This window comes from Acartia tonsa, chromosome 3 (assembly GCF_053477335.1).
Source record: "Acartia tonsa isolate MP-2025a chromosome 3, ASM5347733v1, whole genome shotgun sequence".
Lineage (NCBI taxonomy): Eukaryota > Metazoa > Arthropoda > Copepoda > Calanoida > Acartiidae > Acartia > Acartia tonsa.
This window is the reverse complement of record NC_137262.1, coordinates 33,451,185-33,463,334: the sequence shown is the minus strand read 5'-3', so window position 1 is coordinate 33,463,334 and position 12,150 is coordinate 33,451,185. Positions and strand designations below refer to the sequence as shown.

General features: G+C 33.2%; 1 protein-coding gene across 2 annotated transcripts in view; it reads left to right on the top strand.

The window, feature by feature from the left end:
• Nucleotides 1-11,424, top strand: part of LOC145313936 (phenoloxidase-activating factor 1-like) — a 12,916-nt gene extending 1,492 nt beyond the window's left edge. Inside the window, exons 4-15 of one of the 2 annotated variants that reach the window (XM_080153597.1) lie at nt 426-480; nt 935-1,048; nt 1,482-1,523; nt 2,047-2,197; nt 2,716-2,814; nt 5,893-5,960; nt 6,529-6,612; nt 7,448-7,520; nt 8,577-8,649; nt 9,528-9,580; nt 9,819-9,910; nt 10,577-11,424. In XM_080153597.1, coding sequence (XP_080009723.1) covers nt 426-480; nt 935-1,048; nt 1,482-1,523; nt 2,047-2,197; nt 2,716-2,814; nt 5,893-5,960; nt 6,529-6,612; nt 7,448-7,520; nt 8,577-8,649; nt 9,528-9,580; nt 9,819-9,910; nt 10,577-10,720 — 1,048 coding nt within the window. In that variant the 3' untranslated portion in view covers nt 10,721-11,424. The remainder of the gene's footprint in view (nt 1-425; nt 481-934; nt 1,049-1,481; nt 1,524-2,046; nt 2,198-2,715; nt 2,815-5,892; nt 5,961-6,528; nt 6,613-7,447; nt 7,521-8,576; nt 8,650-9,527; nt 9,581-9,818; nt 9,911-10,576) is intronic. The other variant, XM_080153598.1, reaches the window with a different exon arrangement.
• The last annotated feature ends 726 nt before the right edge of the window (nt 11,425-12,150 follow it).

Here is a 12,150-nt window from a genome sequence, read left to right as displayed (position 1 = left end):
TTTCAATTAATCCTGTTATATAAAGTAGTAAGGTTTTTTTGTCTGTAGCTTAAGATTTTAATAACTACTGAAATAATTGAGTTTTCCATTAAAGGGGAGTTACACATTAGTCCCAGGTTGGTTTTATGCTATTTTCCGCTCTCTGCATGCCTCTAGATGCTAGGTTCAATGCGTCTAGTTTAATATAAAGGACCTTATTTTATTTCATTTTTTTTTTCAATTTTTCTTTATACTTAAATTTGCTTAACTATCAAATTTTTATTCTATTTTATATTTATTTTGTAATAAGAAATGAAAATAAATTACAATGTGTTCTTTTAGGATAAGATCATTTAATTAATGTGCTCATTTTTCAAATTGCAATTTTAAAAATAATGAATTAGATAATATTGGTTTATTTTTCCTTATTTAATATATTTATTAAGGTGTAAATACAGCTGTGACACTATCTTTGAAGCAACTCAAATCCAAAGATTATTGGTAATTATAGATCATTTAATATCTCAGTGTTAGAAGCGCAGCTTCTCCATGATAGTTTCTTCAATTTTGTTTCCCTTGCAACTTTTAAAATTTTAAACCGTTCCTAAGGGTACCCTCTCCAGGGGTAGAGCCGGAGGGGACATAAAGCTGTAAATTACACTGATACTCGAAGATTCATAGCCATGTAATCTTATTCTTTGGCTCAAAAACTTGCATAACTTTCACTGAATATTGATAATTTTTAATCGACATAAGAGGAAACCTTGTTTCTTAATTATCTATTTATTGTTTAGTTCGTTTATTCAGTAGGTGTGGAGGGGATGGGGTAATGGTAAGGGGGAGGGGGGGTAATCTTTATTTTAGCCAGCTACAATTTCCTTATTATTAGAGTACATGATAATATGGTGTAAGACCTAATTAAAATTAAATCCATCATTACTTGAATTATTTTCAGTATTATGTAAGAGATAAATGTACTGGTCCTACAGGAGACAAAAGATTATATGTGTGCTGTGAAGATAGATATGTCCTTGATTTTGCATACTGCAGTGAAAACGATGATAGTAAGGTATAGAATAGATAGATTGGTGTATATAGATGGATATATAGATTATTAGTTAACTATACTAAAATAAAAAATGGGGAATGGTCGACTATCCCTCCAAAAATCCCCTCACAATTTTTAAAAAAATAAAATGAAAAATAGAAGAGGGTCAAATTCACCACCCTCCCACCTATAGTTCCCAGAGAGGACTCAAGAGGGGGAGGGGGGTTACAGCTAGTACATGATGTTACATTGATAAATAAATAACTGAATAGAAAGTCAAACATAAGAACAAAAACCAAACAGCATTTCAGATTGGATTAAAATTTTCCAAAAGTGTATGAACTATTATTAAATTAAACTGTAAGTGAGTGAATAAATTGCACAAACTTATTGTAAAAGTATTATGCTAATAAATGTCCATTGATAATATTCAATAATATTTCTTCATTGTTAGGAATTGGAGCATGCTAAATCTGCTCAACGTAAGCTAAACCAGGTATTTATTTTTTTTTAACAAGAATGACAACATCTATAGGTAGAAACGAAGGCAGAGCCCTAAACTGACAAACGAATCATTGAATAGCCTGATTTATAAATAAAAATATAACTAAATAGAACAGATAAAGAAAAATATTTTTCCCGATTTAATTATATGTCTAATTACCTATGTTTGAAAAGAATGATCATTTATACCTATTTAATTAATGTTTATTATTTGATTAATGAAAAAAAACATCTGATATTAATTAGGGCTAGGCAGCCACTTGCCAGCTGACTGCAATCCTCAGGGAAATCACCTTTTTTATATTTAAAAACTAAAAGTCTAAACCTGACTCAAATATGGCAATCACTCTAATTAAAAAATCAAGGCATCCAAACAGGTTTAATTTTGAGGCTTAGTCGAGGCTGTTGAGCCCTGAATTATTAATTACTTTTAAAAAAGAAAATAATATTTTTTTTGAAAATATGTATAAAATATATATTAGAATATAAAACATGGAGTAATTATCTTGTTTTAGGCTTTCCCAGGCTGTGGCAAGACCCCAGAGCCAGAGTTTACACCCTTTGTTTTAAACGGAGAACCTGCCCATAAGGATCATAACCAATGGAGTGGTGTCCTGTTTGGCAATACAATCTGTTCTGTTGTTCTACTTACCAAAAAACATATAGGTTCGTTTAACAAATTAACATGTAGCGCATCCCAAGGATCTAACGGGATAAGACTTTCATGCACAGTTAAGACTTCCAAACAAAGATCGTGCAATCAAAGAGTTGGTTGTCTGTTGGTTGTTACTTACCTAATATCCCGGATGTTTTGACAGAAAAGGAGAGATTAGCTCTCCTTAGATATCCTTGAAAACATTATACATTTAAACTCAAAAGACAAAGTCGTTCAAATTCTTTGCAGCCTTAACACAAAATGTATTTTTTCTTTTAAAAGTTCCGTCTCAATATATTATTACTTGGATGTTACTCCAGATTTTCATGTTTTCTAATAAATTGTTATTTGCAGTGAGCTAAAATAACAATAACTCCCATTCACCCCTTTACCCCAATCCCTCCTCTTTTACTAGATAAACAAACTAACCAATAAATAAAGTGCATAGTAACAACTTGATTTTCCCCTTTCATAATATCAACGTATATTATATTTATCCATTAAATTAATATGAGTTTTTTCTTTTCAGTATCAGCAGCCCACTGCTTCGATAAGTCAGACAAGTACTACGTGGCCTTTTCTCTGGATGCTAAAATTTCTTCTGTTGACAAGTGCTTACCAAGTTCAGGTAAATTAATAAATCTTTAATGTTTCTATGATTAAAGTAGTGGTATGAGTTATATGTAACTCTACCCACGGGGCGGGAATCCTGTGGATCTTTGAAATCAGCAAATACCGTCGGAAATATACGCACAGCCGTGTTCCTACCAAATAAAAAAAAAAAAAATTTGCTTCAGACGAAAAGGTCATCCAGGTAAATGTCTGGATCATACATCTATAATTATTTATTTATTCATTTTTAGTTGGAAATATTTTTTAAAACACATATATACAATAATTATGCACTGTTTTTAAACAAGCGTTTCATGCAATGCATTACAGACTTACAGAAATCATATATTAATACAGAAATATAGTCAGACAGTGTGAGGGTCCCTAAGATTGATAGAATGCGCTTTGCATATAAAAAGTATAAAGAAAGTGTGATAAATGAATATTAAAGTAGATTTTTAAAATTTACCTGTTGGGACACCTCAGTTAAACCCACCCCCATCTTGAAGTGTCTAACCACTGCAGAGGCCCTAACCCTGCGAAACCTAACCATGCAGGATTACCTTGTACCTAATAAAACCTAACTTAACCTAGCTTTACGTAACAATAAACACCAGAAAAAAAAACTACCCCCTTTATTTCCAATATATTTCAGAACAAGGAAAGATGGTTATTTGTTTTACTTGGCACTTTTAGGGAAACCGCCACCGAGTTTGGATAATTGAAAAGGCTTGATAAATCAAATAATACCCGGAGCAAATTTTAAATTAATTATTTTCTTTTGCTTTTCTTATAGTGTTAGAAGCAACATTTAAATGATTTATGATTACATGAAGCTTTTTTTTTGTACATTTTCATGGATGAAGGGAGTTAGATAAGTGGATTTTTATCTCATTTTTCCCCCATAATATTAACAAGTTACCATTGCGCAAATAATTACAAGGCACAGCAAGGCAAAGATAATTATTTGTATCATTCCTGAGAGATTTACCGACCGAGTAAATTATATACTGGATGCTCTTTAATAATTGGTATTTAATAATTTAACCCGCGATCGTGGCTCAACACGTAGCGCATCCGCTCGTCGCCGGTGAGCTGGTAGGTTCGAATCTTGGGCCGACACTGCGTCAAAACTAAAGGTGTTAAAAATGGTTCCTACTGCTGCTATGTCAGGTGCGCGACATAGATAGTATGAGTAGGAAGAATGCCTTCGCCCATAAACAGGCACAACTCACTACCATGCACTGATGGACTTCTCAGACAAAGGTCGTGCAATCAAAGGGTTGGTTGTCTAATGGATGTTACTTAACCTAATATCCTTGGGTGTTAGAGTAACGCATCCCATTACACGTGGATGATGCTCTGGGTTCTCTTCATGATCACGAAGAAGGGACGACCTTCCGATATATATATGACTGAAGGACGAAAAGACAAATTGCATTATTATGTAGCTTCGCTACTAAATCGTGTGTGTAGTGGTATCCGCTTCGATTTATCATTATGATTGATCTCAACGTCATTTCTCATTTTGTTAGACAGAATAAAGCGGAGTAATAATGTATAGCCCTTCAATAACCTTATTTTAAAATTGGTAATTCCCCATATTTTCTTGGGTGGTAAAACACAGGGTAAACAATACTGCATGATGAATTAAGTGTATAATTACGTTCGCAAAGAAAAATTCAACTGACCGACGAAAAATTTAGTGATTACCCGAATTTAAAAATGGGTGATACACATGTAACTTAGGGGATAAGATAATGGACGACAATTTAATAACCCTCCCCCATGATTATAAATACAATTAACCCTTTTGTTAAACAAATTAGTGGTTGGAAAGTTTGGACACTGCTAGTTTGGAAAGAAACAATCAAAAACAATAAAGGTACCCAACGTTTTTGATCCAACGTGACAATGATAGAGAAGACATTCGGCTATAAATTCCTCTAGTACCCAAAGTTTTGTAAAAACTTTATTTCATTCGTTGGCTTAAAAACTTTTAATAATTTTATTGGTTGGTTTGATTATTGTCCAAATGTTTCAACATAAATTTTTCATTCTTTGTCATCATTGGGGATTTATAACAATTTATCATTGATTATCTTATCCCCAAATCCCTGTAACGTGGTTATAAAACTTTGGGTACCATTGTGATTTAGTGTCCAATGTCTCATCCCTCCCTTTGTAAGAAATTTTGTACCAACTAATGAAAGAAGGAGGAGTGGAGCTATAGGTGATTGGGACTTAAAATAATTATTCAAGAAAACGAAGCCTTTGATAGTTTTCTAATACATTTATAAATTCTTAATTCTTAAAAAAAATTTAAAAGGTAACTTACGCATTTTACATTTTCATATTTTCTACTTAGATATAATCAAAGATCAAGGATGTTTAAAAGGATATGAAACAAAAATTTGGTGATTCCCCGTTCAAATGATTTAATGAAAAGTAAACTTTTTACTTTTGCTTTTTGTAGCAAAGCTGCTCAATAAATCCTAAATAATGTATAATGCATTCAGTCTTGAAGTACCTAGTGGATAATAGACATACCCACCCCTTCTCCCATTTTTTATATTAAAAATAAAGGAGGGGGGAGGGGTGTATTTTTATATGCCTAATCCTTTCGGTAACCATAACCCTGCGGGTCTACTGTGTACCCAATATAACTTTATCTAGCTAACCTACAATAAAACAAACGAGAAACGGGAAGATTATGTATTCGACTTGGCGCTTTGGGGGAAACAGCCCAATGTTTTAACGCTGATTTCAAAGAATAGTTGTAAAATATGGTCCTAAATGATAATTCGAATTTAATAATTCTTCATTTAAACATGTAGAATAGTCGTATCGATTTCAAACCTAGGTTGAGAATTCCTATTAAAGAAATTTAAGTTAAGATATTGGATTTTTAAGCGTAGCTTCTTTCTAATTAAGTCTTAAACTGTAACCATGTCCAAAATCTATTTTAATTTTTATTAACCATTTCAATAAGTTTTACAAAATCATAAACAATGATTTTTAAAAATATTTTTTTTAATATTAAAAGCACTTTTATGGTTATTGTCATCCTTGTTTACCCAAGAATATATTTTAGAGTGTAGGAGTGGTGGATGTTATGATGAGCTAGAAAACCAAAAATGTATCTCTTATAATATTATAGAGGTAAAATTTACTCTGTCTGTCCGTCAGTCAGTATCACTATGATTTTCTCCGCTGCTTTTTAAGATAGATTGCTGTTTTTTATATGAAGATATCCCTTTCCGAAATCATTCAGTATAAAACTTACTTTGTCCGTCTATTTATGACTACTGAATATTTGCTCTATAATTCACTTTGTCCATTTATGTTCTTTTGTGTTTCGCTTCTTACAGATGTTGCCATCCTTGTTTAAAAAACTTAAATTTACTCACCTTAGTTTTCTTTCAATGTCTTTTGATGTAAATTTGATTATAAGTTGGTTTATAAAAATAACATGATTTTTTTTCCATGTACAAGATTACTCATTATAGCAGTATATTTTTATCGAATTTATTGTGCTAATAAAATATGACGTCATACAATACAAATGACCAAAAACAAAGAATAAATGGCAGGTCAGTATACATTTTAATTAAACAATGGCAGGCCAGTATGACGTCATCTTTAATAGGCACTATAAAAAGCTTCATTTTTATCTTGATACTAAAAGTTCTAAACAATGCAAAAAAAATGTAAATGTTTATTTTTTCAGGTGATAAAGCATCCTAAATATAATGAGAAAGAATTACCTCATAATTTTGATGTAGCTATTATGACATTGGAACAAGAGGTTGAGGTAAGCTTTTGTTTTTTGCCAACCCCCCCCCCCCCAAAAAAAAAAAAAAGATAGAGGGGGGGGGGGAAGTTGAAATATATATTCTCTTATATAAAAGAACAGATAAAATTCAACAAAGAAGAATTCCCCCCCCCCCCAAAAAAAAATACTATTAAGTAAAACTCATGACTTAAATGAATTGATTTAAAAGAAACTAGCGGCTACGCCCCTAGAGGCCCTTAGAGGCACTTAAGTCAGGAGGGGGAAAAGTCGACCTCATCCCATTTTAAATTTGATTTTCAAAAGAGTAAAAAAAAATTCGGGGGTGAGGGGGGTGAAGACACCCTCCCCAAAAATAGTTAAAAACCTTCCCTATAAGAAGCTTCACTGTAAAGGAGAACAATATCGGTTCAGCGGTTAGCGAGATTCTTCGGGACAGACAAAAAACATTTACTACTTTATATAATAGGATAAGGACGTTAAATCATGGCATTTTTCGTAGGTGAATTTTGAGAATTTTTTTTTCTCGTATTCATTCGAATCGGGTGGATAGGAACCGGTTCTCATCCATACGAAAAACTATGTCTAGCATCGTATTATAAACGGCTTTCTACGAATATAAAAATGTACAATCATAAGATTAAAACCAGTTTTTTTAGCCCGTGCCTTCGGCACCTCGGGGCTAAAAAACTGGTTTTAATCTTATAATTGTACATTCTATATCCGCAGAAAGCCGTTTATAATACGATGAAAGAAATAACTATTCAAAAGTTCACAAATTTTATGGTGTTTTGCCTTAAGTTCACCATATTTGAATAAGTTAATTAAAATGCAATGATATAAGTTATTGTTTTAGTTGAATCCAATTTGTCTACCTGACTTGGACACATTCGAGGACCTTGCAATTTTCGAAAAAGTTACCGTTTCAGGTAAAATTCATCATGAATTCTAAGACCATTTTAAAAAGTGACGTACGGACTAATTTAATAAAATCTTAAAAGATAGACAAAGATAATTTGATGTTTATTCACGATAATGATTAACAAAATTACTCCTTCTGTAGATTAAAAATATTAGAGGAAAAGTTTGAACAATGATGAATGTTTATCCGAAAAGACCCAAAAGTTTTTGATGGTGCCCAAAAACTTTGGTGACCAGTATAATTTACAGGTCAATGACCCCTAAATATACATGTTTCAGATATTACAACCCTTTAAAATATATATATACTAGCGGCTTCAAACCAAATTTTTGTAATTTAGATTTTAAAAAATAAATCTAAAAAAAATTCTTTGGGGGGTGGGGGGGAATTTTTTTTTATTGGGGGGGGGGAAGTCGACCACACTATTTTAATTTTAGTTTTAAAAAGAAAAAAAAATTTCGGGGTGGGGGGTATTTTTAATTTTTGGGGGGGTTAGGGGTTTCCCACCCCCCAAGAAAATAGTTATAAACCTTCCCAGGACCTATGAGAAGCTACCCTGTAAAGGAGAACCCGATCGGTTCAGCGGTTAGCGAGATCCTTCGCTACAAACAAACAGACACACAGACAAACAGACAAACAAACAGACATCGTTCTACTTTGTATTATAGACTAGAGACTTCGCCCCTCGCCTCTAGGGGCTATGCCCCAAGAGGTTCAATTAAACCAATTTTTCGTATTTTAGATTTTAAAAAAAATATTTTGGGGAGGGATTTTTTTTTTGGGGGGGGGGATGGGTAGTCGACCCCACTATTTCAACTTTAGTTTTAAGAAGAAAAATTTTTTTTTTTTGGGGGGGGGGTTGGGGTGTCCCACCCCCCAAGAAAATAGTTATAAACCTTCCTGGGACCTATGAGAAGCTACCCTGTAACGGAGAACCCGATCGGTTCAGCGGTTAGCAAGATCCTTCGCTACAAACAAACAGACAAACAGACAGACACACAGACATCGTTCTACTTTGTATTATAGATAATTGAATATAAATTCAATAGAATTTATATTTCAGCATGGTCGAACGACAAGGCCCATCAGAGCTCTGCCAATATTAAAACATATGAGCTCATACAAGGTAATTTCAGGTAAATATATTTAGATATGCTATGATATGTCAATGAAAAAATATTAAGTGCTTTCACAAAATGATACCAGCCCCCCTTCTAATAACACCTAACCTTACAAAAGTTATAAACAAACAAACGCAAAATTGATTTTCAATTTTATAAAAAAAAATGGGAATAGTCCCTTTCTTAACATCGCCCCATAAGGGGCGATTCGTCGTATTTTTAAAATGGCTTTTTATAGGTTATTTTAGGTTAGGTTAGGTTATATTGGGTTAGGTGATTGCCCCACAGGGTTAGGTAATTTGCCCCGCAGGGTTAGAGCCGTCCGCAAAGGCTAGAAATAGGAGAAAAGCTACTGTGAAAAATACGAAGATTTGCCTCATACGGTGCGATGTTACGAAGGGGACTATACCCAAAAATTAAGGGGTTGGTATTTCTGTGCTCAATAAGGTACTTTATGTGAAAGCGCTGGATATTTATAGAACGCGACCCAAGTGAGCTATTACACAAAGTAGAGGTGCGTCTGTCAGTCTAAAGTACCGAAAAGGTTGTACTTCTCAGAAAATATACTGAGCTGGATCTTTAAATGTGTAGCCGTTGCCGTTGTCGCTCCCAGTGGTACAGCCGCTAACCTAATAGCGATCTTTAAATCAAATTGGCTACGCATCGCCACGGCTTTAAATCCTTAAATCACAACCACTTTTTGAATTTTCAATAAAAATGTGAAAATAATAATAATAATAATACGTAAAAACTTTAAACATTACCCCCACAAACTAGAGGCTAAGGCCAAAGCTTATGATGATTTATATACAAACTTAAAAAAATTTAATGACACTATGAATTTATTTAAGTACCGTCAAATCCCCCAAAACTCATAAATAATCTATTTTCAGTCATGTTCCTAATGAAAGATGCAGTAAAAAGTTTGAAGTCGACTCAATTTCAGGTAATTTTCATATCTTAAATAAATATATAAATTTGAAATTTTTTATGCTTTATCATAAGCAAATAATCAAAATTTTCAACTAAAATTCTGATACTGATTAAACTAAAAGTTTTATAAATACATTCCCCGCCCCAACCCCCCAAAAAAGCCTGGACTTCTTTGACTATATTCTGTCAAACTCTCAAAAGTTTATACTGCTGGAAAAACTCTTATTCTTTACATGATCCAATTTTTTTAGTTTTGCATATGTGTATGGAGACTATTGGCACTGTCAAGACTAGAGCCTATGTTTGCAAGGGGGACTCAGGAGCAGGAGCTGTTAGAGACAAGGTAGATAGATAGATATATATTAGCATACTGGAGACTAGAGCCTATGTTTGCAAGGGTGATTCAGGAGCAGGAGCTGTTAGAGACAAGGTAGATAGATAGATATATATTAGCATACTCGAGACTAGAGCCTATGTTGCAAGGGGGACTCAGGAGCAGGAGCTGTTAGAGACAAGGTAGATAGATAGATAGATAATAGCATACTCGAGACTAGAGCCTATATTTGCAAGGGGGACTCAGGAGCAGGAGCTGTTAGAGACAAGGTAGATAGATAGATAGCAGACAAACAGACATATATTCAATTATAGACATAGAAATAGAGAAATGAAGCAGTGCCTGTAAAACATTCAGCCAAACAGACAGAAAAACAATCAGACAAACAGTCAGTCAAACAGTCAGACAAGCAGTCAGACAAACAGCAAGACATACATTCAGACAAACAGCCAGACAAACAGTCAGTCAAACAGTCAGTCAAACAGTCAGTCAAACAGTCAGTCAAACAGTCAGTCAAACAGTCAGACAAACAGTCACAACAATTGTCAGACGAACAGTTAGTCAAACAGTCAGTCAAACAGTCAGACAAACAGCAAGACATACATTCAGACAAAAAGTCAGACAAAAGTCAGATAAATATCAGAGAGAAAGATTAATAAATACCTTATATTTCAGGGAAACGGGCAGTTAGAGTTGGTAGGACTGACAAACAGTGGTCTTAATGACTGTACAGAATCACAATATTCTATATTTACCCGCCTCTCAGGACCGATACTCCGTTGGGTGTTAAATCAGCTTTATGAACATGATATCAGATGAAAACCTAATAAACTGATTGTAAAATGCTCTGTAATGCAATTTGATATATTTGAATCATGTATTGTTTGTGGTTTTTTTTCTTTCTAACCCCCTTTAATACCATATTCATAAAGTTCTTTCATAAACATTGCTTGTTTCAAAAAATTTATTTTAATGATTATTTGTTATTTATTACACTTTTATTATGCAAGCTACTCTTTTATTAAATTTGTTTGTATGTTTGTCTGTCGTCCGTCCGTAATGTCCAGAGGATATAGGAAAAAAGATTTTTCGACTGGTATTGAAGATAAATAAGATTTTCCTTGAGTATTTGATTATTATCTCCCTTTCTTTTCTATATCAAAACAACTGAATAACTGACTGCTCTATACCTCACTTTCCATTCCATGATATTTGTGATTCGCTGCATTTGTATGTTGTAATGCTTATTTTTCTTTTGTTATAGTTGTAGCTCTTTTCTAATAGGGTCATTATTGAAGGAACAATTATAAAAATTGTGTATATAGTGATATTGATTACTGTAACTGTTACATGTTATTATCGTTCTGTTGCTGAGCTATTAATGTACGAAAATTCTTTGATTTGTTAAAAATTACGATGACAGTTTTATTTCAGTGAACATTTGATGTAATTTCATCATATTAATCATATGTTAATCATTTAAGATATGGAGAAATAAATCCTTATCTGTTAATTTCTTATCTTATCTATGATAAAATCTTATCATTTGAAAAGTTGGCATTTATGATATTGTTTTAATGAAAAAAACACTCACATCGATTTCATAACCACCGAACTATGACACTATTTTTCCTTTAATAAATTACATTTCTATTCTCTGTGTGGTGACGTAGCCTTGCGGAGTTAGAGACCGTCCTCGTAAATAAGAGGATGCAGTGTAGTAGAGGGTTCAGGGGTTAAATAACTGCATATGTGCGGGTTGAGACCATGTCTCGACTTTATATTGGGTTTTTGAATACCAACCAATCGCGTCGAAAATATCAGGCAAAAATAGCAGAAAGCAATTTGCTAGCAGATGAAAAAAGTCTCAACCACTGGATCCAGGTAGTTGCCTAAGTTATACATCTATAATTATACATTTATGAATCAGAGCATGGCTGTGAAAGCTGCATGGCGACCATAGGACAACAGTTAACCCTAATAACCTCAATTGGGTCATTTATATTAAATGTTAGTTAGATATTTTGATAAAATTTTATATTGAACTGTCCTTTAAATATTACATTATTTGCTTTAATTAAATACTCGCTGTCCTACAATTTATTCATTAATGTAACCAAATTAAAAATACAAAGCTTCAAAATTGTTTTGTTGGGTTTAGACATTTTTGCAGTTTTTGCAGTTTTTGCAGTGTACCTGAATAATACAGCCTTGTTTGCTGGCATTCTATTATAGCCAGCTATTTTGTC